Source organism: Aquarana catesbeiana, linkage group LG04 (assembly GCF_042186555.1).
Source record: "Aquarana catesbeiana isolate 2022-GZ linkage group LG04, ASM4218655v1, whole genome shotgun sequence".
Classification (NCBI taxonomy): Eukaryota; Metazoa; Chordata; class Amphibia; order Anura; family Ranidae; genus Aquarana; species Aquarana catesbeiana.
In genome coordinates this window covers 272232813-272259977 of record NC_133327.1, presented here as the reverse complement: position 1 = coordinate 272259977, position 27165 = coordinate 272232813, and the positions used below count along the sequence as shown (strand labels likewise).

General features: G+C 40.9%; 1 protein-coding gene across 1 annotated transcript in view; it reads left to right on the top strand.

Moving 5' to 3' along the window:
• RNPEPL1 (arginyl aminopeptidase like 1) overlaps positions 1-26537 on the top strand; it is a 43362-nt gene extending 16825 nt beyond the window's left edge. Inside the window, exons 5-11 of the mRNA XM_073626550.1 lie at positions 2558-2793; positions 6821-6934; positions 13792-13904; positions 19957-20065; positions 20143-20370; positions 20970-21112; positions 24920-26537. Coding sequence (XP_073482651.1) covers positions 2558-2793; positions 6821-6934; positions 13792-13904; positions 19957-20065; positions 20143-20370; positions 20970-21112; positions 24920-25162 — 1186 coding nt within the window. The 3' untranslated portion in view covers positions 25163-26537. The remainder of the gene's footprint in view (positions 1-2557; positions 2794-6820; positions 6935-13791; positions 13905-19956; positions 20066-20142; positions 20371-20969; positions 21113-24919) is intronic.
• Positions 26538-27165: the final 628 nt, after the last annotated feature.

Below are 27165 nucleotides of genomic sequence, written 5' to 3'. Positions count from 1 at the left end.
AACTGTTTGCTATGGGGGCACTCGGCAGGAGGGAGGGGCAGGAGAGCCAGCAAGGGACCCAACAAGAGGGAGGATCAGGGCTGCTCTGTGCAACCCCACTGCACAGAGCAGGTAAGTATAACATGTTTGTTATTTTTAAACATTAAAAACAGAAGACTTTAATATCACAATTAAGTCATATGAAACATTTGCTTAAGAGTTAATTGCACTTTTATAAAAAAAAGTGGTATTCAACACTTTCTCCCAGCAAAGTATCAGACACATACTAATCCACCCTCAGATTGCTTGACTGGATTAGCACAGTTCATATGCCCCCACTGGTCCAGCATTTTCTGATATTACTGTGCACAGAAGTGCCAGGCTCACACATAAAGATAATGGCTATCTCTGTCTCTAACTTGTATGAGCCTATGTCGAAGTCTAACATTTGGAAAAGAATCTCAGATGTACATTGAGGGGAAAAGTATTTGACCCCCTGCTGATTTTGTACGTTTGCCCACTGACAAAGAAATCATCAGTCTATAATTTTAATGTCAACATTTTTAAAAGTCATACATTCATTTGCTTTTTAATGAGTGAAATAAGTATTTGATCCCCTATCAATTAGCAAGATTTCTGGCTCCCAGGTGTCTTCTATACAGGTAATGAGCTGATATTGGTAGCACTTTCTTAAAAGAAGTGCTCCTAATCTAAGCTTGTTACCTGTATAAAAGACACCTGTCCACAGAAGAAATCAATCAGATTTAAATCTATCCACCATGGCCAAGACCAAAGAGCTGTCCAAGCATGTCAGGGACAGATTGTATTTGTATACCTACACAAGGCTGGAATGGGCTACAAGACCATCACCAAACAGTTGGTGCGATTATTCGCAAATGGAAGAAACAAAATAACTGTTACTCTCCCTCGGTCTGACACTCCATGCAAGATCTCGCCTTGTGGAGTTTCAATGATCATGAGAATGGTGAGCAATCAGCCCCAGAACTACATGGGAGAATCATGTCCATGATCTCAAGGCAGCTGGGACCATAGTCCTCACGAAAACAATTGGTAACACACTACGCTGTAAAAGACTGAAATCCTGCAGTGCCCACAAGGTCCTGCTGCTCATGTACAGGCCCATCTGAAGTTTGCTAATGAACATCTGAATGATTCAGAGAACTGGGTGAAGGTGTTGTGGTCAGATGAGAGCAAAATCAAGCTCTTTGTCATCAACTCAACTCGCCATGTTTGGAAGAGGAGGAATGCTGCCTATGACCCCAAGAACCCCATCCTCCCGTCAATCATGGAGATGGAAACATACTTTGGGGGTGTTTTTCTGTTAAGGGAACAGGACAACTTCACCGCATCAAAGGGACGATGGATGGGGCCATGTACCGTCAAATCTTGGGTGAAAACCTCCTTGCATGGATATTCCAGCATGACAATGACCCAAAACACACAGCCAAGGCAACAAAGCAGTGGCTCAAGATGAAGCAGATTAAGGTCCGGGAGTGGCCTAGCAAGTCTCCTGACCTTCATTCCTTAGAAAATATGGAGGGAGCTGAAGGTTCGAGTTACCAAACATCAGCCTTGAAATCCTAATGACTTGGAGAGGATCTGCAAAGAGGAGTAGGACAAAATCCCTCCTGAGATGTGTGCAAATCTGGTGGCCAATTACAAGCAACGTCTGACCTCTGTGATTGCCAACAAGGGTTTTACCACCAAGTACTAAGTCATGTTCTGCAAAGGGGTTGAATACTTATTTCACTCAATAAAATGCAAATCAATTTTTTACTTTTTGAAATGTGTTTTTCAGGATATTTTTGTTGTTCTGTCTCTCCCTGTTAAAATAATACCATTAAAATTATAGCCTGATCATTTCTTTGTCAGTGGGCAAACGTACAAAATCAGCAGGGAACCAAATACTCTTTACCCTCACTGTAGAAGCACATAAACCCTGCACTGGTTTTAGCACATGAGAAATTAGATTTGATTCTGCAAGATCTGCACTTTTACAGATGTTATGGGGTGGACCACATTGTTTTGAAAGTGACCATTAAGTTGCTTATAGCCATATTATAATTGGCTGGAGATAAGGGATGAAGGTGATGAAGAGGCTAGAAAACCTGGGCTGATTGGTATTATTTGCACTTTCATAATCTGATGCTGAACTCTTTGCAGCACGCCTGTGTCTGCTTCCTCTACCCATTTCCAGGGGCATATACAGATGCACTTGGTGGTCTCAAACATGTGTTTATGCATACGGAAACGAATTGTTTTACCTGAATACTGTTGGATGGCACTATTGAAATTGTTGCGAATCACAAGACGTAATCAAGCACTTCTGTGTTTAAAAGGAAAGTACAACATTTGCTTTATTTTTAGTTCTTTTTACATATATATATATATATAAAATAATTTTTTAAAATCCTTTTATTTGTTTATGGTTTTTATAACCATCTGATTTGTTCTCTGCTTATTGTTTTCAGAGATACCCCTTGTTTTATATATTCCCTTAAAAGTCTTTCTCACCCAGAACCCATTTGCCCACTACCCTTCCCTGCCTCCATTCCAGGTACGATATTGTCTTCCTGCCCCCATCCTTTCCGATTGTTGCCATGGAGAACCCGTGCCTGACATTCGTCATCTGTTCCATCTTGGACAGTGAAGATTTCTTGCTTATTGATGTCATCCATGAAATTGCACATGGCTGGTTTGGGAATGCAGTCACTAATGCCAGCTGGGAGGAAATGTGGTTGAGTGAAGGTTTGGCAACATATGCCCAGCGCCGTATCACCACTCTTGTTTATGGTAAGTGAATTGTGGCATAATATGAAATGCCTTTCCCTACTGCTCATGTCCGATAACATGTGGCAAAAGAACAAATCGTCAATATTCATAGCCTATTCCAACACCAACTCTAGCAAAGCCAATTGTATTATTTTTTTCGATGTTAACAGTAAAGCTATATCACATTAAGTCTTTTTGCTATGACAAAGCCAAGTTACATTACCAGAATCCCCAAAATTTTCTTTATATTGTAGAACTAACAGTTGTGAGCTGTGATTGTGGCTCTAACAAGGTGCAGGGTGACACCTTTGTTATGGATGTATGGGAGGGTAAAAAGAACCAGTAGAGATAAAATTCATAGTGTGCACTTGCTAAGAATATGAGATAAGGCATTAAAGGGGTTGTAAAGGTAATTTTTTTTTTTAAATAACAAACATGTCATACTTACCTTCACTGTGCATCTCGTTCTGCACAGAGTGGCCCCGAACCTGCTCTTCTGGGGTCCCTCGGCAGCTGTTTCAGCTCCTCCCCGCAAGAACTAACCACCTTAATGCGAGCTCCCTCGCATGGTGGTTAGTTATTGCGGGCGCGCTCCCGTGATACAGCCGGCGGCTATAGCCGCTCACTGTATCACTCGGCCCCGCCCCCCGGCGCGCCGCGTCATCGGATGTGATTGACAGCAGCGCGAGCCAATGGCTGCGCTGCTTTCAATCCATCCACTGTAGCCAATCAGCGACCAGGCTGAGCTGCAATAGAGAAGACGGGAACGAGCAGCGGAGATTCAAGGTGTCAGGTAAGTAAAACGGGGGGGGCTGGGGGCGGCGGTATTGTCAAAAGTTTTTTCACCTTAATGCATATAATTGTTACCTTTACAACCCCTTTAAGGAATGGATATAGCACAGACCCAAAAAAAAAAAAAAAAAATGAAAAGTCTACTAAGGACTGCTTTACACATATTGCTTAACATTGCCCAGCAGTGCTGAATCTTAGCTTTCTAAGCTTTGTAAACAAACAATGTATTCTTTTAAATTGAACTCTTAGTTAAAATCAAACAATTCAGGTTCATCACAACAAACGGTGTGCAAAGTCTTAAAATTTGTTTTCTGAGAAAGTCGCCTTTACTTGATTAAAAGGTCTGTCCCCTGCAATCCTGCGGCAGATCCATGCTCTCTGACCTCTGCAGAGAAGCCACTGCCACTATGCACACACTCCATGCTGAGTCAGAGCTAGAGTTCCCCAGTCAGCAGAGAGCATGAGCATTACTGATTGAAGAGCTCTAGCTCTGACTCCGGAAGAGTGTTGAGGTTCTGCAGAGAGACCACTTCTTCTGCACAGAGAACAAGGGCTCTCCCTGACAGGGCACAGCCTTTTCTATCTTTTTCTCTGAAAATGGCTATGCTTCCAGTAGAGATGATTGTAGCACATAACAGAAATGATCATAGGTTTGAAGATGCACAGTAGCTTCTTTGGATATCCACTGATCGCCCAGTCTTTAGGGCATAAGTCATTGTCTGAGAAAAAAAAAAGTCCTGGATGATCTGTATCTTCCTAAGCAGTGCATAAACAAGGCTGTGCAAGTTAATGGAATGATATATGACCAATGTCTCATATATAGCCTTCACATAATGGGTATTTCTTTCTCATTCATTGAGGGACACAGCGATTCAGAGGCTATCAGGATTATACCAGCTTCTCGTTCCACCATTTTTTAGGGGCTCAGACAGCTTATTTTTCAATCTATGACACAATGTGCAACGCTAATGAAATAAACAAATACTAAATACAAATGCATAAAAACTATATATAACATATATATCGTGACATTCTATATATAAAATAATGAATTTTAAAGTGCTCGTGCTCCATGAGTCTCACTCAGTCCTTATTGGAGTATAAAATTATTCAGCAAAAGTCCAAATAACATTTGATAATAGTGTCTTCATGCGGTGTGCACACGACCCCCACCAGGTGTACCCTCACCTTAAGGGCTTAATAAATAAGTCTGTAATTTGATAACGATAGCCTGCAGCGATCCTCCTTTGTTTCCTTTGATTTATGGAATATTGGTATGGTCCACAAGGCACCTGCTCCTCCCATAAGCTTATTTTTCAAGCATATGGTCTTAAAGTGATACTAAACAAACACTGTTTAATTTATATTGTCCCTTCTAATTTTTGTATATGGATGATGGCACTGTAATTATTGGAATAAAAAAACCCAAATCTAAGTACCTTTTTCCTAATCAATATACAGCTATATACAGTCACTTGCGATATCTGCAGGAAAACCTAAGCAGGAGGAGCTTGTAGTCTTCTGCTGATGGTCACATGTTCAAACCAATATAAAAAAAAAAAACAGCTTTTGGAATACAGACTAAAAATAAATAATATCAATAGATTGTTTTACATTTTCATACAAATAGATATTTTAAATTAATCTTATTATTTGGCAATAACATGGTGTGGACAGGTTTCTGCCAGTCACAGGCTGTGTCACACCCCTCCAGCCTGTATCTTAGAATAAGAGGAAGGTGAAGCATCCATTAATCTACATGTAATATCCCGTCCCCATTGTGTTTAGCTGGTTAGTGGGCATAGAAGAGGAGGGAGGGATTGGGCTGTCATTTACCACTGTGTATACGCCCACATGTGTGACTCTGTAGTCACATGGGCTGCTCAGATGTGATGGATAGGAAATACTCAGCACAGGAACTCACTAAAAACTGAGCATGTGCAGAGTTGCCACCACAGCTGCAAAATCCCTAGCTGACTTGGGGACATGAACAGAATGTGGAGATAGAGAGCAGCAGGATAAACAAGATTTTTTGCAGAATACAGAAAACAAATTTCATAGTGACTGAGCATGAACAGCATGTAATACACCATTTATTGATAGTTTTTTATGGATCAGGTTTTACCTTTTCTTGTCACGGCACAATCTGTGAGCCCCTTCTTGGGCTTTTTGGCATCAGGCTAATGTTTCCCAGATTTGTAAGATGCCACCTGGTCTTCTGTTCAGATGTTCTTGAATATTTACCAGGTGGATGTTTAGGTTCCATCAGATGCCAGCTTTAGGCGTAAGGTTCTTCAGGCAGCTCTTCGAGCTGCAAGCTGTCTCCAGTTTTGTTTTTTGTGGGCCTGTTTTTGAACTTCCCAGCTGTTTCTAAATTCTTCTGTCCCTCAATGAAGGAGGGGAGAATGTTTTGATTTTTGCACTTTGGCACACAGGTCCATTCCCTGTGGCTATGTTCATGCTCTTAGAACTGCTTTTACACAGAAATCAGGCATGCTGGGCATACGAGGGGGTTATACTGTGCTGGCCACAATTTTTGTTTGCCAATGTCCAAATCCTCCAATAGGCAGCAGTATGACCCTGACTGTCTCTGAATGTTTGTGTCCCTCCATGAACTAGAAGTCATATGGATATTTTTTTGCTTAGGAGCCCCTTGCAAAACACAGGTCAATCCACTGTGGCTATGTTCATGCTCTTGGATAATGCTTTTTCACAAAAATGAGGCATGTGGGAGTAGGCGAGATTGTACTGAGATGGCCACAATTTTATGTTTGCCAGTGTCCAAATCCTAAAGTAGGCAGCAGTATAACCCCATCAGTCTCTGAGTGCCTGTGTCCCTTAATAGTAAGTAATACCATCCCACATCCTGACCCATTGTCAAATGACGGTTTAAAAGCCTATCTTGCAGCTCTTTTTGCCTTTAAAGCAGCAAATGTATCATCTAAACTCTAGCATATAGGTGGCCACTCTAGAATTAGAACAGTCACCTGCTTTAAAAAGTGTTTTTTTTTACAAATGCACTACTTCCACATAAATAGTGACTGTTTTGTCCTCTACAGTTTCCTCTTCGTTAGAGTTTAGAAACAAAAAACTCTAGATTTTTAGTTATCTCTAAAAATCCATGTGATTCATAGACATTGATGTATAATAAAAGGTCTGATAGGTCAATTTTAATCCAACTGCATGTTGTATCCTAATATGTTTATATATAGGATGATAGATATAGTTATATAAATCCACGTTCTGTGTTTGTCAGGTGCTACTTTCACATGTCTCGAGACAACTTTTCGACTTGAAGCTTTGCACAGACAGATCCGAATCCTTGGTCAGGATACACCATTTAGCCGACTGCAGGCCAAACTGGATCCAGGTAAAAAGTCTAACAAACTGTTAAATGTCAAAGTGTTTTTAAGAAGCTTTTAATGAGGAATTAAAGGGGTTGTAAACCCTCGTGTTTTTTCACCCTGATGCATCCTATGCATTAAGGTGAAAAAACACCTGGCAGTGACCGGCCCCTAAGCCCCCCTGTTTTACTTACCTGAGCCCTGGAATTTCCCATAGCGAGGATGCGCTGTCCCTCTGCTCGGGGTTCTCGGCACTTGATTGGATAGATTGATAGCACAGCCATTGGCTCCCACTGCTGTCAATCAAATCCAATGACGCGTGGGGCGGGCCGAGTCATACATTCGGCGGCTATGGATGCCGAATGGTGGACTTGGGAACTCGCCCGCAAGGTAACCCCCCGGGAGATCGCGTCTCCTAGGTGCTTATCTGATGCGGGGAGCAGCCGCTGAGGGACCCCAGAATTCGGTGTTCGGGGCTACTCTGTGCAAAACGAACTGCACAGTGGAGGTAAGTATAACATGTTTGTTATTTTTTTTTTTTTTTAAATACCGTATTTATCGGCATATAACACGCACCTTAATTATAGCCGCTTGACATCCGGAGGACGTCATATGACGTCCTCGACTTTCGGGGCTTATATCTGAATGATGTCTGAGGCTACAGACATCATTCAGATACCGGCATTTTCAGCCGGCGATTCCGTACACCATAAGAACGATCATAGCGGCTGTTCCGCCGCTTGATCGTTCTTACGGGCGGCGGGAGGGGACGTCCCCCCCCTCCCGCCGCCCTCCGGTGCTACTACCGACTCACCTCAGCGATCGGTGAGTCGGATAGCGGATCCGCCGGCGCCGGATGTTCACCATAGAGATTTCCGGCGGACCAGATGGTCGCCGGAGTCTCTATGATCGTTCGGAGGCCGGGCGCGATGTTATGACGTCACGCCCGGCCTCTGCATTCAAAAAAACGGCGCCGCTTCAGCTGTGAAGCGGCGATTGTTTTATTTTTTTTTTTGATTTTAGGCTTCCCAGCCTAGAGGTGAGATGTGGGGTCTTATTGACCCCATATCTCACTGTAAAGAGGACTGATCGTGTCATATTATTATTACAAGGGATGTTTACATTCCTTGTAATAGGAATAAAAGTGATCAAAAAAAAAAAAAATTTTTTAAAGTGTAAAAATAAAAATTTTTAAGTAAAATTAACAATAAAAAAAAAAAAAAATTTTTTAAAGCGCCCCTGTCCCCGTGAGCTCGCACGCAGAAGCGAACGCATACGTAAGTCCCGCCCACATATGAAAACGGTGTTCAAACCACACATGTGAGGTATCGCCGCGAACGTTAGAGCGAGAGCAATAATTTTGGCCCTAGACCTCCTCTGTAACTCAAAACATGTAACCAGTAAAAAATGTTAAAGCGTCGCCTATGGGGATTTTTAAGTACCAAAGTTTGGCGCCATTCCACGAGCGTGTGCAATTTTGAAGCGTGACATGTTAGGTATCTATTTACTCGGCGTAACTTCATCTTTCACACAATGCAAAAAAATTTGGCTAACTTTGCTGTTTTGTTTTTTTTTAAAGCATGAAACTGTTTTTTTTTAAAAAAAAACGCGTTTGAAAAATTGCTGCGCAAATACCGTGCAAGATAAAAAGTTGCAATGACTGCCATTGTATTCTCTAGGGTCTCTGCTAAAAAAACATATATAATGTTTGGGGGTTCTATCTAATTTTATAGCAAAGAAATGATGATTTTTGACATGTAGGAGCGAAGTGTCAGAAATGGCCTGGATGTGAAGTGGTTAAGAGGGAAGTACACAGGAGATTTGGCTCTGTCTATTTCGGCAGCGCTCGTTCCCCCCTTCCCCTCCGAGGCAGCCGTTCGTTGTATAACACACAATTTTCCCCTGGTTTTAAAGGGGGAAAACGGGCGTGTTATACGCCGATAAATAAGGTAATTGTAAAGCTTCAATCACTTTAAAATGAGCATGTGTTTACAACTGGGTAACTAATTCTGGCCCCCACAACTAACCTACTTTTTGCTCCCCTGTCACTACGATTGCCTCCCCTCACCTCAGGAGTGATGGCTTAGGACTCTCTCTCAACCCCCATATGACATTCTAAGGGCCCATTCACACCAGATACTGCACATAGCCGTGTTTTTTACTGCATGTTTACATGCGCTTGACTGCATTTTGCGCTGTTTTGTACTGCATTTGCAGTGTATTTTGCTATACGTTTTTGTGCTGGGCTTTCTTGGCTTAAAGGGGTGCTGTGCAGTGCATTTGTAGCATGCTCCCTGCATATGAAGTGCAAAAAAATGCAGCATGCCCTACTTCCAGGTCAATTGGCTTCAGTATAAATCGCACAAATGGGAAACATAAGGGGAATACAAAGACACTGAATTTCAAAAGAGCCAACTTCCCCAAACTACGAACCTTGCTAGAAGGCATTAATTGGGATAAAATCTTAGGAACAAAGAACACGGAGGAGAGATGGGTTTGCTTTATATATATATATATATTTTCATATTAAAAAATGGCATTTAGCCAATGCATCCCATTAGGTAATAAATTTAAAAGAGCGAACAAAAGTCCTGGGTGGCTTTACTCCAATGTAAAAATGCATATAAAAGCAAAGGAGAAGGCCTTCAAAAAATCATCATCAGCATTCAGACTTTATAAGGAATGCAGCAAGAAATGTAAGGGTGCAATTAGGGCGGCTAAGATAGAACGAAAGACACATAGCGCAGGAAAGCAAAAAAATCCCAAGAAATTCTTTAACCACTTGTCGACCGCCGCATGTACATATACGTCGGCAGAATGGCACGGACAGGCAAATAGGCATACAGGTATGTCCCTTTTAAATTGGCTGCCGTGTGGTCACGCGCAGACTGGCGGCGGCGCGCACGCGACCCTGCTGTGAGCTCCGTGAGTGCGGGTCCCGTGGACTCGATGTCCGCGGGGATACCCGCGATCGTCTCACGGAGAGGAAGAACGGGGAAATTCTGATGTAAACAAGCATTTCCCCGTTCTGCCTAGTGACACTGATCACCGCTCCCTGTAATCGGGAGCGGTGATCAGTGCCATGTCACACGTAGCCCCTCCCCCCCCACAGTTAGAATTACTCCCTAGGACACACGTAACCCCTGTCCTCCTGGTTAACCCCTTCACTGCCTGGTTAACCCCTTCACTGCCAGTCACATTTACACAGTAATCAGTGCATTTTTAATCACATTGATTGCTGTATAAATGTGAATGGTCCCAAAATAGCGCCAAAAGTGTCCGATCTGTCCACCATAATGTCGCAGTCACGAAAAAAATTGCTGATCACCGCTATTACTAGTAAAAAAAAAATTATTAATAAAAATGCCATAAAACTATCCCCTATTTTGTAGACGCTATATTGTGATTTTTTTTTTTTACCAAAAATATGTAGAAGAATACATATTCGTCCTAAATTTTTTTTTTATATATTTTTGGGGGATATTTATTATAACAAAGTTTAAAAAAAATTTTTTTTTTTTTCAAAATTGTCGCTCTTTTTTTGTTTATAGTGCAAAAAATAAAAACTACAAAGGTGATCAAATACCACCAAAAGAAAGCTCTGTTTGTGGGGAAAAAAGGAGGTCAATTTTGTTTGGGAGCCACGTCATACGACCGCGCAATTGTCAGTTAAAGCGGCGCAGTACCGAATCGCAAAAAGTGCTCTCGTCTTTGGCCAGCCAAATGGTGCGGGGCTTAAGTGGTTAAGTATGTAAACAGTAAAAAAAGGGAGGACAGACCATATTGGCCCCATAAAGAATGAGGAAGGTCATCTGGTTACAAAAGATGGAGAGATGGCAAAGGTATTGAATTTATACTTCTCCTCAGTCTTCACGAGGAAATTGGGGGGCTTTAGTAACCAAAACTGCTGTGTTTATCCTCATGACACATCACAGGAAGCACCTCCATGGTTAAGAGGACAGAATTGAAATCGGACTTGGGAAACTTAACATTAATAAATCACCGGGACCAGATGGCTTGCACCCAAGGGTACTTGGGGAACTCAGTCAAGTAATTGCCATACCATTGTTCCTAATTTTTACTAACTGTAATGGTACCAGGTGATTGGAGAAAAGCCAGTGTAGCACCAATATTTAAAAAGGCCCAAAATACATCCCTGGGAATTACAGACCAGTTAGCCTAACATCAATAGTATGCAAGCACTTGGAGGGGATGATAAGGGACTATATACAGTACATGATTTTAGTAATGAGAACGGTATCATTAGCAGTAATCAGCATGGATTCATGAAGAATCGTTCTTGCCAAACCAATCTATTAACCTTCTATGAGGAGGTGAGTTGCCATCTAGATAAAGGAAGGCCCGTAGACGTGGGGTATCTGGATTTTGCAGAAGCATTTGACACAGTTCTCCATAAACATTTACTGTAAAAAATAAGGTCCTCTGGCATGGACCATAGGGTGAGTCCATAAATTGAAAACTGGCTACAAGGGCGAGTTCAGAGGGTGGTGATAAATGGGGAGTACTCTGAATGGTCAGGGGTGGGTAGTGGGGTCCCCCAGGGTTCTGTGCTGGGACCAATCCTATTTAATTTGTTCATAAATGACCTGGAGGATGCTGCTAACCAAGCAAACAGAATATTGGCATGCATTAAAAAGAGGATCAACTCCAGAGATAAAATAATAATTCTCTTGCTTTACAAGACTCTGGTCCAGCCGCACCTAGAGTATGCTGTCCAGTTCTGGGCACCAGTCCTCAGGAAGGATGTACTGGAAATGGAGCGTGTACAAAGAAGGGCAACAAAGCTAATAAAAGGCCTGGAGGATATTAGTTATGAAGAAAGGTTATGAGCACTGAACTTATTCTCTCTGGAGAAGAGACGCTTGAGAGGGGATATGATTTCAATTTACAAATACCACACTGGTGACCCCACAATAGGGGTAAAACTTTTTTGCAGAAAAGAGTTTAACAAGACATGTGGCCACTCATTAAAATTAGAAGAAAAGAGGTTTAACCTTAAACCACGTAGAGGGTTCTTTACTGTAAGGGCGGCAAGGATGTGAAATTCCCTTCCACAGGCAGTGGTCTCAGCAGGGAGCATCGATAGTTTCAAAAAAAATATTAGATAAGCACCTGAATGACCACAACATACAGGGATATACAATGTAATACTAACATAATCACACACATAGGTCGGACTTGTGTCTTTTTTTTCAACCTCACCTTCTATGTCTCTATGTAACTTCCCTTTCCTTTTTAACTTATAATAAAAAAAAACAAAATAAAAAAAAATTTTTTTTTGCTAGAAAACTACTTAGAACCCCCAAACATTATTATACTTTTTTTCTAACACCCTAGAGAATAAAATGGCGGTCTTTCAATTGCAATACTTTCTGTCACACCATATTTGCGCAGCGGTCTTACAAGTGCACTTTTTTTGGAAAAAATACACTTTTTTGAATTAAAAAATAAGACAACAGTAAAGTTAGCCCAATTGTTTTTAATATTGTGAAAGATAATGAATGTCATGCTTCAAAATTGCGCCCGCTAGTGGAATGGCGACAAACTTTTACCCTTAATCTCCATAGGCGACGTTTTAAGAAATTCTACACAAAGAAAAGGGAAAGTGGTCAGTAGCACTTTAAATGAGGCTAATCACTATATAAAGTAAACATGTGGGATATAAAACACAGTGTTGCTTTTATGGGTTCCAACAAAAAGAGGGAGTTTTTGAATGAGAGATGTATACCAAAAAGCAGTCTTGGCAAAGAACATTTTATTATACCGTGTGAGATCATGTATAACATACTGAATAACACAAAAATGCATACACAGAAGTGCATACACGTAAGGCATGCTGAAAACCGCATAAAAGTAAAACAAAGTAAAAACAAGTCCTGCACAACATGGGCCACTGGATGGGCTGCATGATGTTGGAAAGTCTGGAGTAAAACAAAATAAGAGACATCATTCAGCCCTTTCAGTGGCCCATGTTGTGCAGGACTTGTTTTGCTACCAGTCCCTCTGCTTTCCTATTAAAAACTGACCACACTAAGCAGGAGAGTACACTGTGGTCATTTCTCCTAGCTATGCTGGGAACTCGGCCTGCTTTCCTCCAATGACCAGACTTGTCCTGACACACTCCTGCTGCACAGCCATCCACTGGGAAGATTAGTGTGCTGCTGCTCCCCCCCCCCAGCTCTTATGAAGCTGAGAACAGAGGGAAGGTACTCACTTATAAAAAAAAAAAGGGGGGAAAAAAGGTATTTATATATTTTTTTTTATATCTATACACAAATGTTTTGCCTTTTATTTCTATTTTAAACTGAATGCGTTGTTTTACAAGGTGATTGTTTACAATTACTTTAAAGGGTAAGTTCACCTTTACAGAACAATCTGTAAGGTAAACTTACACTGGACCCTGTCCCCATCCCCCCAGTCCCGCTGACCTGGAGCTCAGCAATCGCCCGCACTGACACATTGGGTCGCCGCCTTACCAGTCCGGGACTTAGAAATCTCCTCGGCTTAATCTCCTCCAAAATGTACTTTGTCAGGAGGTACGTTTAGGAGCGCTCTAATTGGTCAGCGCCGTAGCCCGTCCTGTTACCGTGGGCGAAGAAGAGAGAAAGCCGTGGGGATTTCAAATCCCCTGACTGGTAAAGCGGCTATCCGATGTGTCAGAACGAACGATTGCCGGACTCCAGGTTAGCGGGACCGGGGGAGATGGGAACAGGATCAAGTGTAAGTTCACCTTACAGATTTTCTCTAAAGGTGAACATGCACTTTAACTTGTTTAGGGTTCACATTAACATTTTTCTTTTTTATATTCACAAATAGGTAAAAATAATATCCTGTCCTTTTTTTTTAATGTTTGTCTTTTTAGGTGTGAACCCTAGTAACCTCATGAACTTATTCACCTATGAGAAGGGCTTTTGCTTTGTGCACTATTTGTCCCAGTTATGCGGGGACCAGGACAACTTTGATGCCTTCCTCAGGGTAAGGATAAACTGGAAAATCAACTAAGCTTCTGCACCATTAAAAATGTCAGACGTGGCCTGTGCCACATTAATTAAGCAGATAGATTTGTTTTGCAGGTCTACTACTTCACAGAGGGAATACGATAGTTTTCCATATTGAAAACTGCCACGGATTCTCTCCAGGTGTAACCTTGTCGTTTGGGATATTAGCTGTCAGCAGACAGCTCACATCTCTCTTTCTGCCTCTGCAGTAATTATACTACACGAGCAGAGCCTGCAGGGCAGTGTTAAAGTGGTTGTAAACCCCCAAAAAAACAAAAAAAAACCAACCTGCAAGACAAAGGCATAATGAGCTAGTATGCATCGCATACTAGCTCATTATGAAATACTTACCTTAGATCAAAGCTGTTGCAGCGGTCCCCGTACACCGCTGTGACCAGTGACATGTCTCCCGGAGTTATTTCTGGGTTCGTGGGCTGAAGTGCTGTGAATGGCCGGAGCCACGATAAGGTCACTCCCGTACTTGTGCGCGGGAGTCGCTGGTCACGGCACAGCTCCTGAAGAAATGGCACGAGTGAGCCGTTTCTTCAGTGCGCATGTACTGATGCAGTGAATATCTCCTAAACGGTGCAAGTTTCGGAGATCTTCACGGTACCTACAGCTAAGCCTTATTATAGGCTTACCTGTAGGTTAAAGTGTTGTAACGGGGTTTACAACCACTTTAATTTCGTAGATGAAAATATTTTCATCATAATTGGTAGCTGCATATTTTCATTGCAGAAAACTAAACAAAAATAAAATTGGAATTAAGCCAATTGATGAAAAAAAACTATGACGAAAATCAATTCCAATTCTCATCAATGAACGAAAACTCAACAAAAATGTAGAGGAGAGAGATGCTTACCCATCTGAACTTCTGCTTTCCTCTGAGCTCTACCTGTCTGTTAAAGCCCCAGCCTCCTGACAAGCCTTATTGGCTGAGAGACCTAGACTCATTCTGTCTGCCTGCTTCCTGCCTAGGAGTTCTGGAACAATGCCTGGCAAACCATGTGGTGAGTGTTTCCCCTCCCAGCAAGGTAGCAGTGCTTGGCACTGTGTAAAATAACTGCCTCCCCAGACCAGTTCTCTACCCTGTGCACTCCCTCACTCCCATTTACTTCCCCATCCCTACTACATGGTGTTAGATTTTTACTCCAGGAGTATACAGTTGTGCTCATAAGTTTACAAACCCTGGCAGAATTTATGATTTCTTGGCCATTTTTTAGAGAATATGAATAAGACAAAAACATTTCTTTCACTCACGGTTAGTGTTTGGCTGAAGCCATTTATTATCAATCAACTGTGTTTTACTCTTTTTAAATCATAACAACAACAGAAACTACCCAAATGACTCTGATCAAAAGTTTACATACCCTGGAGATTTGAATGGCTATTAAAGGTAACCATCCTCACCTGTGATCTGTTTGGTTGTAATTACTGTGTGTGTATAAAAGTTCAATGAGTTTCTGGACTCCTGACAGACCCTTGCATCTTTCATCCAGTGCTGCACTGACGTTTCTGGATTCTGAGCCATGGGGAAAGCAAAGGAATTGTCAAAGGATCTGCGGGAAACTATAACTGTAACTATATAAAACAGGAAAGGGATAAAAAAAGATATCCAAGGAATTGAGAATGCCAATCAGCTCTTCAAACTCTAATCAAGAAGTGGAAAATGAGGGGTTCTCTTGAAACCAAACCATGGTCAGGTAGACCAACTAAAATTTCAGCCATAACTGCCAGGAAAATTGTTCAGGTTGCAAAGAAAAAACCCACAAATAACTTCAGGTGAAATACAGGACTCTCTGAAAACATTGTGTGGCTATTTCAAGATGCACAATAAGGAGGCACTTGAAGAAAGATGGGCTGCATGACGAGGTCGCCAGAAGAAAAGCCATTGCTACACAAATGTCACAAAGTATCCCGCTTACAATTTGCCAACCAGCACAGAGACAAGCCTCAAACCTTCTGGCACAAAGTCATTTGGAGTGATGAGACCAAAATTTTGCTTTTTGGCCACAACCATAAACGCTACATTTGGAGAGGAGTCAACAAGGCCTATGATGAAAGGTACACCATTCCTACTGTGAAACACAGAGGTGGATCGCTGATGTTTTGGGGATGTGTAAGCTACAAAGGCACAGGAAATTTGGTCAAAAATATTGGCAAGATGAATGCAGTATGTTCTCAAAAAATACTGGAGGAACATTTGCATTCATCAGCCAGGAAGCTGCGCATGGGACCTACTTGGACATTCCAACATGACAATGATCCAAAACACAAGGCCAAGTCGACCTGTCATTGGCTACAGCAGAATAAAGTGAAGGTTCTGGAGTGGCCATCTTAGTCTCCTGACCTCAATATCATTGAGCCACTCTGGGGAGATCTCAAACGTGCAGTTCATGCAAGACAGCCCAAGAATTTACAGGAACTGGAGGCTTTTTTCCAAGAGGAATGGGCAGCTTTAGCATCTGAGAAGATAAAGAGCCTCATCCACAAATACCACAAAAGATTTCAAGCTGTCATTGATGTTAAAGGGAGCAATACACTGTATTAAGAACTGGGGTATGTAAACTTTTGATCAGGGTCATTTGGGTAGTTTCTGTTGCCATTATGATTTAAAATGAGTAAATACAGTTGATTGATAATAAATGGCTTCAGCCAAACACTAACCATGAGGGAAACAATTTTTTTTTTGTGTTATCATTCATATTCTCTGAAAAATGGCCAAGAAATCATAAATTCTGCCAGGGTATGTAAACTTATGAGCACAACTGTATATTGAGAGTTTGGAAATTCCAGAGAAATGCTTAAATAATGCATTGAAATTTGACTAAACCTATTAGAGTTTAGTCGACTAAAATGTAACGGAGATTTTAGTCAACTAAAATAAAACTAAAACAATCCAGATGACTAAAACCTAAAATGGCATTTTAGTCGAAACTATGAATAAAACCAAATCGAAATTTTATGTAAAAATTTACACTGCTCCAGGGTTTACAACCCTCCTCCTTCCTCTTACTTGGAGTTTGATAGGGACAGGCAGAGGGATCGGAACATGCAGGTCCAGCTCTCTGTTCTCTGTGCTCTATTTGTCACAGTCACATAACAGAGATCTGGTTGCTCCTAATTTAACAAAGTGTCTTGCTCCTCTTTTGTTGGGAGCAGCATCTGCTCCAGTTTTTATGTTTAGAAGAGTAGTGCAAGCTTGTGCTTGCCATCACTCTTTGTTAATTCTCCCCGAAGTCTTTTAAAGCAGAACCAAATCCTACTATTGTTTTCAGCAATGGAAGCTGCCATCTTGGCCTGTGATCTTTGACTGCCATGATGCTGCACATGTGATCAGTTATGACACCGGCCACTTGATGGTTTGACAGTTTGGTTGAGAGCACAACCAAAATGATAGTTACATTCCCAGCATGTGCTGGGAAAGCAGCTATTTTTTGAAACTATTAAAACAATGGGTTTAGTTTTGCTTTTAAAGGTAACAGTATTTTTTTAATTATTGTACAGACATATGTGGATGAAATTGGCCTAATGGTAGTAACATTATCTGTAAGAATTAGTTCTAAAGTGTAACTCCTTGAGAAAAATAATCTCCATGGTCAGTTACATACATTGCAAGAATTTTTGCAAACCTAATTGGAGAGTCTTACCCGTTGCTGTTTTTTTTTTTTTTTTTGAACAAATGGGTTCTACTAACTTCTTTTCATTCCCTGGTGTTGAGTTATAGAGTCTGTCTGTCCCATTGTTGCAGTGTGTAGAAAAACTGCTGGAAAAAGCAGTCAGCCAATTTCATGAGCAGGATGCTGTGTACACAAAATAGTGAATGCCCCCATTATTGCCAGGGCATAATAAAGACACATTCAAATTCTATGCCATTTTTAGAAAGTCACAGATTGAAATGGAAAAGTAACATAACTCTTAGACATTTAAATTAACCAGCATCAGCCAAAATCTAAGCATAAAGCCCTAAATGTGATCACCACTTAGGACAGCGTACAGACGCAACATATACAGGCTTATTGATTTTTGATAGGTTGTTGTTAGTGGGCTGTACGCTGCACCTGTGCCTCCCTAGTGCCCAAAAACAGCAGGATTTATCCTGAACAGGCCCATATACATGACCTCTAAGGAGGTAAGGAGTTGAGATTTCAGCGCCTCTGTTGTGAACTTTCAAGATGATTTTATCCTTCATACCCACAGTGGTGAAAAAAAGTGCTTGGTTTTAAAGTTATTTTACATCTTGTTTGGAATACATAGGTATTTTAGGCTACACTACTGCGATGCAACCTTGATGGAATTTACAATGTAATTATGTAGTGTGACTTTGCGTATTTTATGGGGCCAAGTCGCACTGTAATGCAGGAAACTTTTCCAAAATCTCACCATTCTGAGTCACATTGATTAGAACACGCAACATTAAAAGCAATGAGTTTTTGTCATGCGATTTTGTGAGACTCAAGAAGTCGCACTAGTGTGAACCAGTTCTTAGTGTGTATATTCTAAGCCGAGATACCGTTTACAACTTCAGATTGTTAACTTACATATAAACATTGCGCATGCATCATAATTAGAGGTGAATATCCTGAACTACTGTACTAATTCCAAGAATCATTTTAATTTCAACAGATTTTTATGTGCAGTTTAAAAGGTTGCGGTTTCTTCCAAGATTGAGTTTTAGCATAACTATTAACAAACCTCAGGAACAAACTTTCCATGTTGCTGAGGTCCATTACCAAAGTCCATGTTTCCCATGGCCATATAGTTTATACTGAAATCATTTTAATGTGGTTGTTAAACCACCAATGTAACTTTACACTAACCTCTCTGGTTATGTATGTAATGTCCCCCTGTGACTGTGCTTTATAAAAAAGAATGCATTATATACCTTGCTTACAGAGCGCTGATCTGACCCGCCGCCTCTCTCCTTTCTTGGTCCGACAGTTGCAGTGGGCGGGGCCGATAATCCCCATTGACATCAGGAGGGGAGGAGAGGTGGCCCTGCTCGCTGCAGCTGTCATACGAGAGAGGAGATATGTGGCTGGTCTGATCAGCGCTCCTGTAAACAAGGTATATACTACATTATTTTTATAAAGCACAATCACAGGGGGACATTATATACATACATAACCAGAGAGGATAGTGTGAGAAATTAATAGTAATTAGAGCAGCCGGAGCAAAGGGGGCGGAGACCGACATGGAGCAGACAGGCAGGGAGGAGAGAGCACAGAGGAAGACAGAGGACACAGCGGATGATGGAGGCACGTAAACTGACCACGGTGTCAGGGCTGAGCAGCCATGTTACACCGTGGTCAACATACAGAGGGGAGGGCAGAAACTGGCAGGATCAGCCAGGTATTTCAGGTGATACAGGGGGCCAAATTACACAGCACAAGCACTGTTAAGCGCTTTTAAAGCGGAGTTCCGCCATTTTTTTTTTTTTTATTTTTTTTTTAAGTCCGCAGCTACAAATACTGCAGCTGCTGACTTTTAAAATATGGACACTTACCTGTCCAGGGTGCCCGCGATGTCGGCACACAAAGCCGATCTGTCCCTCGGCTCTCGGGTGGAGGCGTCGCCATCTTTGGTAAGGGAATTAGGAAGTGAAGCCCTGCGGCTTCACAGCCTGGTTCCCTACTGCGCATGCGCGATCCCACTGGTCCCTGCTGTCTTCTGGAACCTGTGTGTCTCCCAGACGGGGGGGGGGGGGCGGAGGAGGCGCCGGATATGGGATAGATATCCGCGGATTCTGCGGCTATCCATACAGGTATCTGCTCTCGCCTCCCCCCTGAAAGGTGCCAAATGTGACACCGGAGAGGGGAGGATTCCAAAAAGCGGAAGTTCCATTTTTGGGTGAAACTCCGCTTTAAGCAACAGGATCTATATTTTTTTAGGTTAACAAACGCTTTAAGTGTTTTTTTTGTTTTTTTTACTTTATTTGATATATTTTCATTATTTCCTTTTAACAAACTTTTGCTAGTTGCACTCTAAAATACAATTGTGCTTTTATAATTGACTTTTTTGTTTTTCAGGATTATATCGAGAAGTTTAAGTTCCACAGTGTTGTAGCTAATGATCTGCTGGAGTCCTATCTCTGCTTTTTCCCTCATTTAAGGGGTGAGAGCCCATCATGTAGTGAAGGTAAGGCGAGTATTAGTTAAAACATTTACTACTTATATATAAAATGTGTTCTCATTATATATTTTCACCAATGTCAGGTCTGGATTTTGATCGCTGGCTTAATGCTCCAGGGCCTCCCCTGACCCAGCCAGATCTTTCTCAGGGATCTGTGTTCACTTCTTCAGTGGAAGCATTGAATCAGCTGTGGATGGCTGAACCTCTGGATATTGAAGCTGCTGCCACCTTTGTCAATATTGCAGACTGGCAAACCTTCCAGACTGTACTCTTTTTGGACAAGCTGTTAGATCAGTCTCCACTTCGACCAGGTGACTGCATGCTATATTACAGTTATTTTACAAGTGGCTTTGAAGTTTATAGTAGCTATACATATGCTAAAATGACTGTCTGTCTTATGGTTATCAGTACAAGGATCCTAGTATCGCCATATTTCAACATTGTAGTATACCTGAAGTTAGCATTGACTGTCAAAAAGATATTACGCACAACAGTAGGGAACAGTAAGCCAAAAATAACATTTATCTTGATAATTGAGCTCTGTAAAATTGTAGGGTTGCCAGTAATAAATACAGAGCAGTTCCCATAACAACCAGCCAGTTTCTGATCAAAATTAAGAATTAACTTTTTACTGCCAACGCTGTTACTACTAATACAGTGCAGCAAAAACATGGTATAAACAGCCATGAGTTTTTATACATTTCCACAGCATGTTGTCGGCTTTCTTGTAGAAGTGATCCAGGCAGCTAGATTTGAGTAGAAACGCTGGTAGACCATTTAGGTGGTGAGGGGCCTACTGGGTTTTAACAGTGTTAAAATCACAGTGTTAAAATCACAGTGTTAAAATCACAGTGTTAAAATCAATGTCCAGGCATGTTGTATCTGAGCCCTCTTTTTTTTGTTTTCTTAGAGGTGATGCTTCAACTTTCCCTGTGCTATTCTTCTGATCTGGCTACTATGAACACAGAAATCCGGATTCGCTGGTTACAGATTGTGGTGCGAAATAACTTCCAGCCAGACATGCCCCGAGTGCGCCATTTTCTACTCTGCCAAGTAATTGAAATCTTTATAAAGTACCTAATGTGACTTAAAACCATTTGTCGTCTGTGTGTACTTAGTGTGCGTCAACCAAGAACACTCAAAAGGGATCATTTTCAGGTTCAAAAAACATCTTTATTAAAACCACACTGGTTAATTGCAATGTACACAGGTAGTAAACATATCTGTATTAGAATGTCACAGAGGCTATTTGAGCGTGCATACAATTCTGCAAAAGTATGGATAGGAGAACATAAGATAACACAGGAGGTAATTTACTGTTGACAATTACACATTTACAGCAATGTAGTAAGCAAAAATATTGGCAGGTCTTCCTGATCCCATCTAGACACCTCGTAACTTACAATAATAGGTCTTTTTAGTTACAGCTACAGGTTTTGGTTATTGCTAGCCACCTATCCCATATTTTATTATATTTGGTGGTACACCCTCTGTAGGAAGAGTAAGGTTCAACTCGCCTAACCTGGACACAATTGTGAGCATCGAGTATTTCACAATCGGCTTGCGGGCCGTGAACAATGTTTCATGTAAAAAAAAATTTGAAATGTATCCATATCCGGATCAGGGAGGAGCCCTAGTAAAGAACTTTTAGGTCTAGAGACAGGGGGATCCAATGTGCGTGTGCAAAAAAATCTAACAATTTGATCCCAGTAAGTCTGTACTACAAGGGATCATTTTAAAGCAGAGCTATATTTAGCTTGGCTCCAGCAATGCAACTTCCCGAGCACAGCCGCTGACATCTTCGGGTGGCTGGCTTCCGGGTCTCGATCTCCAGCCGCTTTCATTGGCCGGGTGTGAATGACATTACATAAAGATGTGGCTCAGCAGCGACCAAAACCAGTGTCTCATGCAGGGTTAAAGTCCCTGACTGCTCCAGGGGTCCCAAAGGTCAGGTTACCAGCAGCTGAACCATATCAGTCAAAAACAGTCCACCACTCTTGCTCCTCAGTGTGTAGTGCTTTACTCTCCCTCATAGACAGGTGCTGGGTGTTTCCACATCCTTTTCTGGACTCACACATAGATTGGTTAACCCCCTTTAGGGCCACTTGTCAGGGTTTGGATGTTTTTTCCCACCTGACAATCTCTCCGAACTTCCAGATTCCAGGCGCCTAATGAGGACTTATGCCGCGTACACACGAGCGGACTTTTTGATGGACTAGGTCCGACAGTCTTTCCGACGGACTTTGCAGCGTAGGTCTGCCAGACTTTCAAACGAACGGACTTGGAAACACACGATCACACCAAAGTCCAACGGATTCGTACGTGATGACGTATGACCAGACTAAAATAAGGAAGTTGATAGCCAGTAGCCAATAGCTGCCTTAGCTTCAGTCTTAGTCCGTTGGACTAGCACACAGACGAGCAGATTTTTCGACCGGACTCAAGTCCGTTGGAAAGATTTGAAACGTTTTATTTCTAGGTCCGTCGGACTTTTGGGAAAAAAAAGTTCGCTGGAGCCCACACACGATCAAATTGTACGACGGAGTCCGGTCCGCCGCACCAAGTCTGCCAGAAAGTCCACTCGTGTGTACGTGGCATTACCAGTCCAGAAAGTACTGAAAATCAGTCCTCTCCTGTTCAGCCAAACTATCCCAGAACCCCTCACTCAGCATGGTTTTACAACCCTGAGTACTAAAAATGTCTTTAAACCGTTCCGCTTAAAGGGATCACAATCCAAATGGTGGGAAAATGTACCTGGTGTCCTGTACACCATTTATGGAAGTCTTTACAGTACAGTGCTAGACATAGTCTAGAAACTATTGTATTGCTGGTTTACTATGACTACCATTTGAATGAATTTTATATTTTTTACTTTTTATCTTTGTTAATCCCTAGGAAAATTAATAATTCTGCTTCAATTAATACCACATAGGGGATATCCCCAAACACATTTGAAATTATGGCCACATTGTTGGTGAAGGAGGCTTGGTCCTCAAGTAAAAGAACAACTTTACTCTATGAAGTTTAGCTAGTTCTCAGCAGTTTTGAGTGCACTTTTAAAACACATTTGATTTTTGGTGCCTGCATTTTATACCTTTTAAGCGGTTCCTTTTTATAAGGTGGTATAACAGCTTAAATAGAAAAATACCAGGGTTTGTTGAAAGACTATTCTAGATAATGGGTTGTTTTACAAATTATCTACGAGTAGTTGCCCAGTGTATGGCACAGTAGGTCCAGTATATTAAATTGGTATGGTGCATAGTCGCTTAAGAATGTGTATTTTTCTTCCTTCTTTTTTTTTCTTCACAATAAGGGTTTATTGAAAGTTTATAAAAGTAAATAATATATCTTTAGCATTTATCGGATTGGGTACATGAAAAATGATGTCCGTTTACATGAATGGTGATGATCAAATTACAGTGTACATTAATAAAGTAGTTGATAAAGTTTATGGTTAGGATAAAATGTGGGAAAACTTAAATGTTAAGGATAAAATAATCAAATAATCCTAAAGTAATATTGAAATTAAAATAATAAGTGATGAAAATAATAATAAAATTAGAATGGTCTTGTTATATATGTTGTAGATGCTTAAAGCAGTTGTAAAGTCAAAAGGTTTTTTATCCTAATGCATTCTATGCATTAAGATAAAAAGCCTTCTGTGTGCAGCAGCCTTCCCTCAGCCCCCCTAATACTTACCTGAGGTCCCTCTAGATCCAGGAATGTTGCACGAATGTCTCGGCTGCCCGGCACTCCCCTCCTAATTAGCTGAGACAGCATTGCCGCACCATTGGCTCCCGCTGCTGTCAATGAAAGTCAGTCAGCCAATGAGGAGAGAAAGTTGGGGCTGGGCCACAACTCCGTGCCTGAATGGACACAGCTGCTAGCTGTGGGTGCACGCAACAGGAGGGAGGCACCAGAAGCACTGACGAGGGACCCAAGAAGAGGAGAATCTGGGCTGCTCTGTGCAAAACCACTGCACAGAGCAGGTAAGTATAACATGTTTGTTATTTTTAGCTAAAAAAAAAAAAAAAAAGACTTTACAATCACTTTAAGTCGTCAGGTTTTAGGAATAATTCTGCCATATGAATAGTTATACTTATATTATGCATTTGTTACCTTGAAATCATTGGATTTTTTGAATAACCACTGGTGTTGCCACATCTTATGGAAATTGGATGTAGTTTTTTTTCATTGCTAAGGTTATCTTCATTTTGTAGATGGTGTTGATTCTGTCAAGCCAATCCCTGACTGTTGATGTTTTGGTGGATTTCCAATGCAGGGGGATGAGGGTCTTGGCTGCATTTAAGAGATGTCTAGTGAGCGTTTTCTTGTACTTACTCAGTGAGTAAGAGTTTATATGCATTAAACAGGCTGCAGCATTAAGATCCCGTTTAGTCTCTATGATATGTTTTATCCACATTATAATTTTTTGCCAATAGTCAAGGATTGGAGGGCAGGCCCACCATATGTGTAAGATTGTTCCTTTGTTTGTACAGCATCTCCAACAGGTGTCAGTTGTTGTGTACCATCTCCTGGCTTCTTGTGGTGTAATATACCACTGGGTTAGTATTATATGATATTTGCTGAATTCTAATGCTTAACAAGGACACTTATGTGCTAACATACATGCCCTTTCCCATTGAGCATCTGTGATTTTGACTTTAAGTTTAAGTTGTCTCCTCATTTTTGTTATTGTTCTTTTTTTATGTACAGATATAGATTTTTGTTATCGTAGTATAACAATTTAATTTATTACTTGATACATTTAATTTATACAGTGCTTATTATTATTATTATACAGTAAGAACGGTTATACTTTATAATAAGTGTCCCTGTTTATCTTCTGTTGTATTTTAGACATCTAGGATGTACACTATCCCACTTTATGAAGATCTTAGTGCTGGAGCACTGAAATCTTGTGCCCTGGAAATCTTCTGTCAGACTCATGGACGATTACATCCAAATCTACGTAAAACCATCCAGCAGATCCTGGCTCAGGGAGGTTCTGTGGTGCAGCCAGACTCTGCATTGCCTGTGCTGTCTACTGAACTCTATACACAAGGCTCTTCCTCTCTCAGGGATGTGAATGTGACAGCCTGACAGAGCTCACCCAGCAATGATGCATCTGCTAAGTAACTCCTAATCCTACCTGGCCGAGCCTTGCCCAGACCCAGCAGACAAGTAGGAGTGTTGTGGAAATTTGCACTGGGATGGATCATGCATAGTGCTATCCAACCCATTTATATTTAGTGGGGAGCAATGAAGCCCCAAGGACTGAACTTTTTAATAACTAGCCTTCAGATGGCAGTTAGGTGCCAATGGTGCATATATTTTGTGTGGAGTAAAGAGCCTGCCGTGGGTCTGCTAAAGTTGATTTAAACACATCTATGCATTTTATATCTCATTTGCAGTACATGTAGACAACTTCTAAGTGAAGATATTTGTTAATCTAAAGTCTCCCTGGGAAAAAAAAGTGTGTTTTTTTTTTTTTTGTTTTTTTTTTTTATTTAACATTATTTAAAGTAGCCCTTGAGTTATAATGGATCACTGGATTGGTATGCCCATGTTCCTTTTGCTGAAAGACCTGGTCCAAGCCACTTCAAAACACACACTTTGGGCCATGCCTCCACCTTCCTGGTTATCAAATGTTTACAACGTATGTGGGCCTGACACCTAGTAGAGGTTAAGATCGAGGCTGTGGTAAGTCCAGGATGAGGTTAAAACATTCAAGTGAAAGAACAAAGGCATGAAGGACACAGTACAAAATAAAATGTATGCTCCCCTTCCATTTTTCCACTAACATTTTCATTGTGGATTTAATATTTTGCTGCTTGTTCTGGCAAGCCATTTATTTTGGTTTATCTTGATTATGATTGTTAAATGGGCAGAGGGATAATTATTTTTGCTGAATCAAGAATGTAATTTCTAAGCTTGCTCTAACTCTCCAGCACTTTTGAATTTTTAAAACTCTGCTTAAACATTTGGAGTATTGTTTTTATTTGACCTGATTTTAATTTGATTGCTAGTGGTGCAGTATAATAACCATTTTAAATGTGTTTTTAGTGTGATAGTAAGTTAAATTCTTACCTTAAATTGACTAGGGTACATCTTTCTAGCTGCACTTTACTTTGTCTGCTCATTTCCATTTCCATTTGTAGCAGCCCATACTGGTGTTATCAACAAGGCACTTTTTGTTGTTTTTGGCCCTGACTAAAATGGATAACCAACATGCGTATTATTCTTCATATTTGGCCAGTTGACTGTCTTTTTTTTCTGTGACGTTTAGATGATTGGTCAGAGGCAATATTCCATTTAAAATTTATTCCCCTGCCCCATGGCTCTTTTTACTCTCACGTACCAGCAAGTCATTGCCCTTTGCTATACTAATTACCCATTTTAATACTCTTTTGTATTGCTGTAAGCATTGTTTTTCAAGGAGAGACAAGGAATAAAAAAAAAAGTTTGTTTTTTTTAATTGTTGTTTGTAGATGGCATTCAGACTGCGAAAATTAAACAATGCTTACATGTCTATAATTTGTATGTTTGTCTACATTTTTAAGAGATACAAATAAAATACAACCTTTAATGAGAGAAAGGTGCACTGGTACTCCCAACCTACCCAATGTATAGTTAGTTCTCTGCTTACTAATGATCCAACTATCCTACAACTAGCTCCTTTCACAAAGCTAGTATAAAACTGGTGTAGTCAGGTCTCCCAATCTACATACTTATTCCAGGTCAGTGACCCAGTAAGTGGTAAAACCGTAAAAAGGAACATGGCAACCAGGAAACTGGAAACCTCTAAGGAAGGTCTGTAATTACAGTGCACATATTTGTCTCATATTTGTTTCCTTTTGTACAGCATTCACCATACAGACTTGTCTCCTGGCCAGTAATAAAAGGTGGCACACCAACATATCACTAAACCTGTCTACATAAGGCCATTTTTTGTTTTGCCAAAAAGAAAAAAATGGAGACTAGAGAATGATTTCAGACAGAATAGTGTACCATACGTTTTATCTGTTTATTTTTTTTGTTGGTATGTTTTTGTGTGCATTAAATAAGTATTGCATATTAACTGTTCTGTATACTGTGTGTGGCCT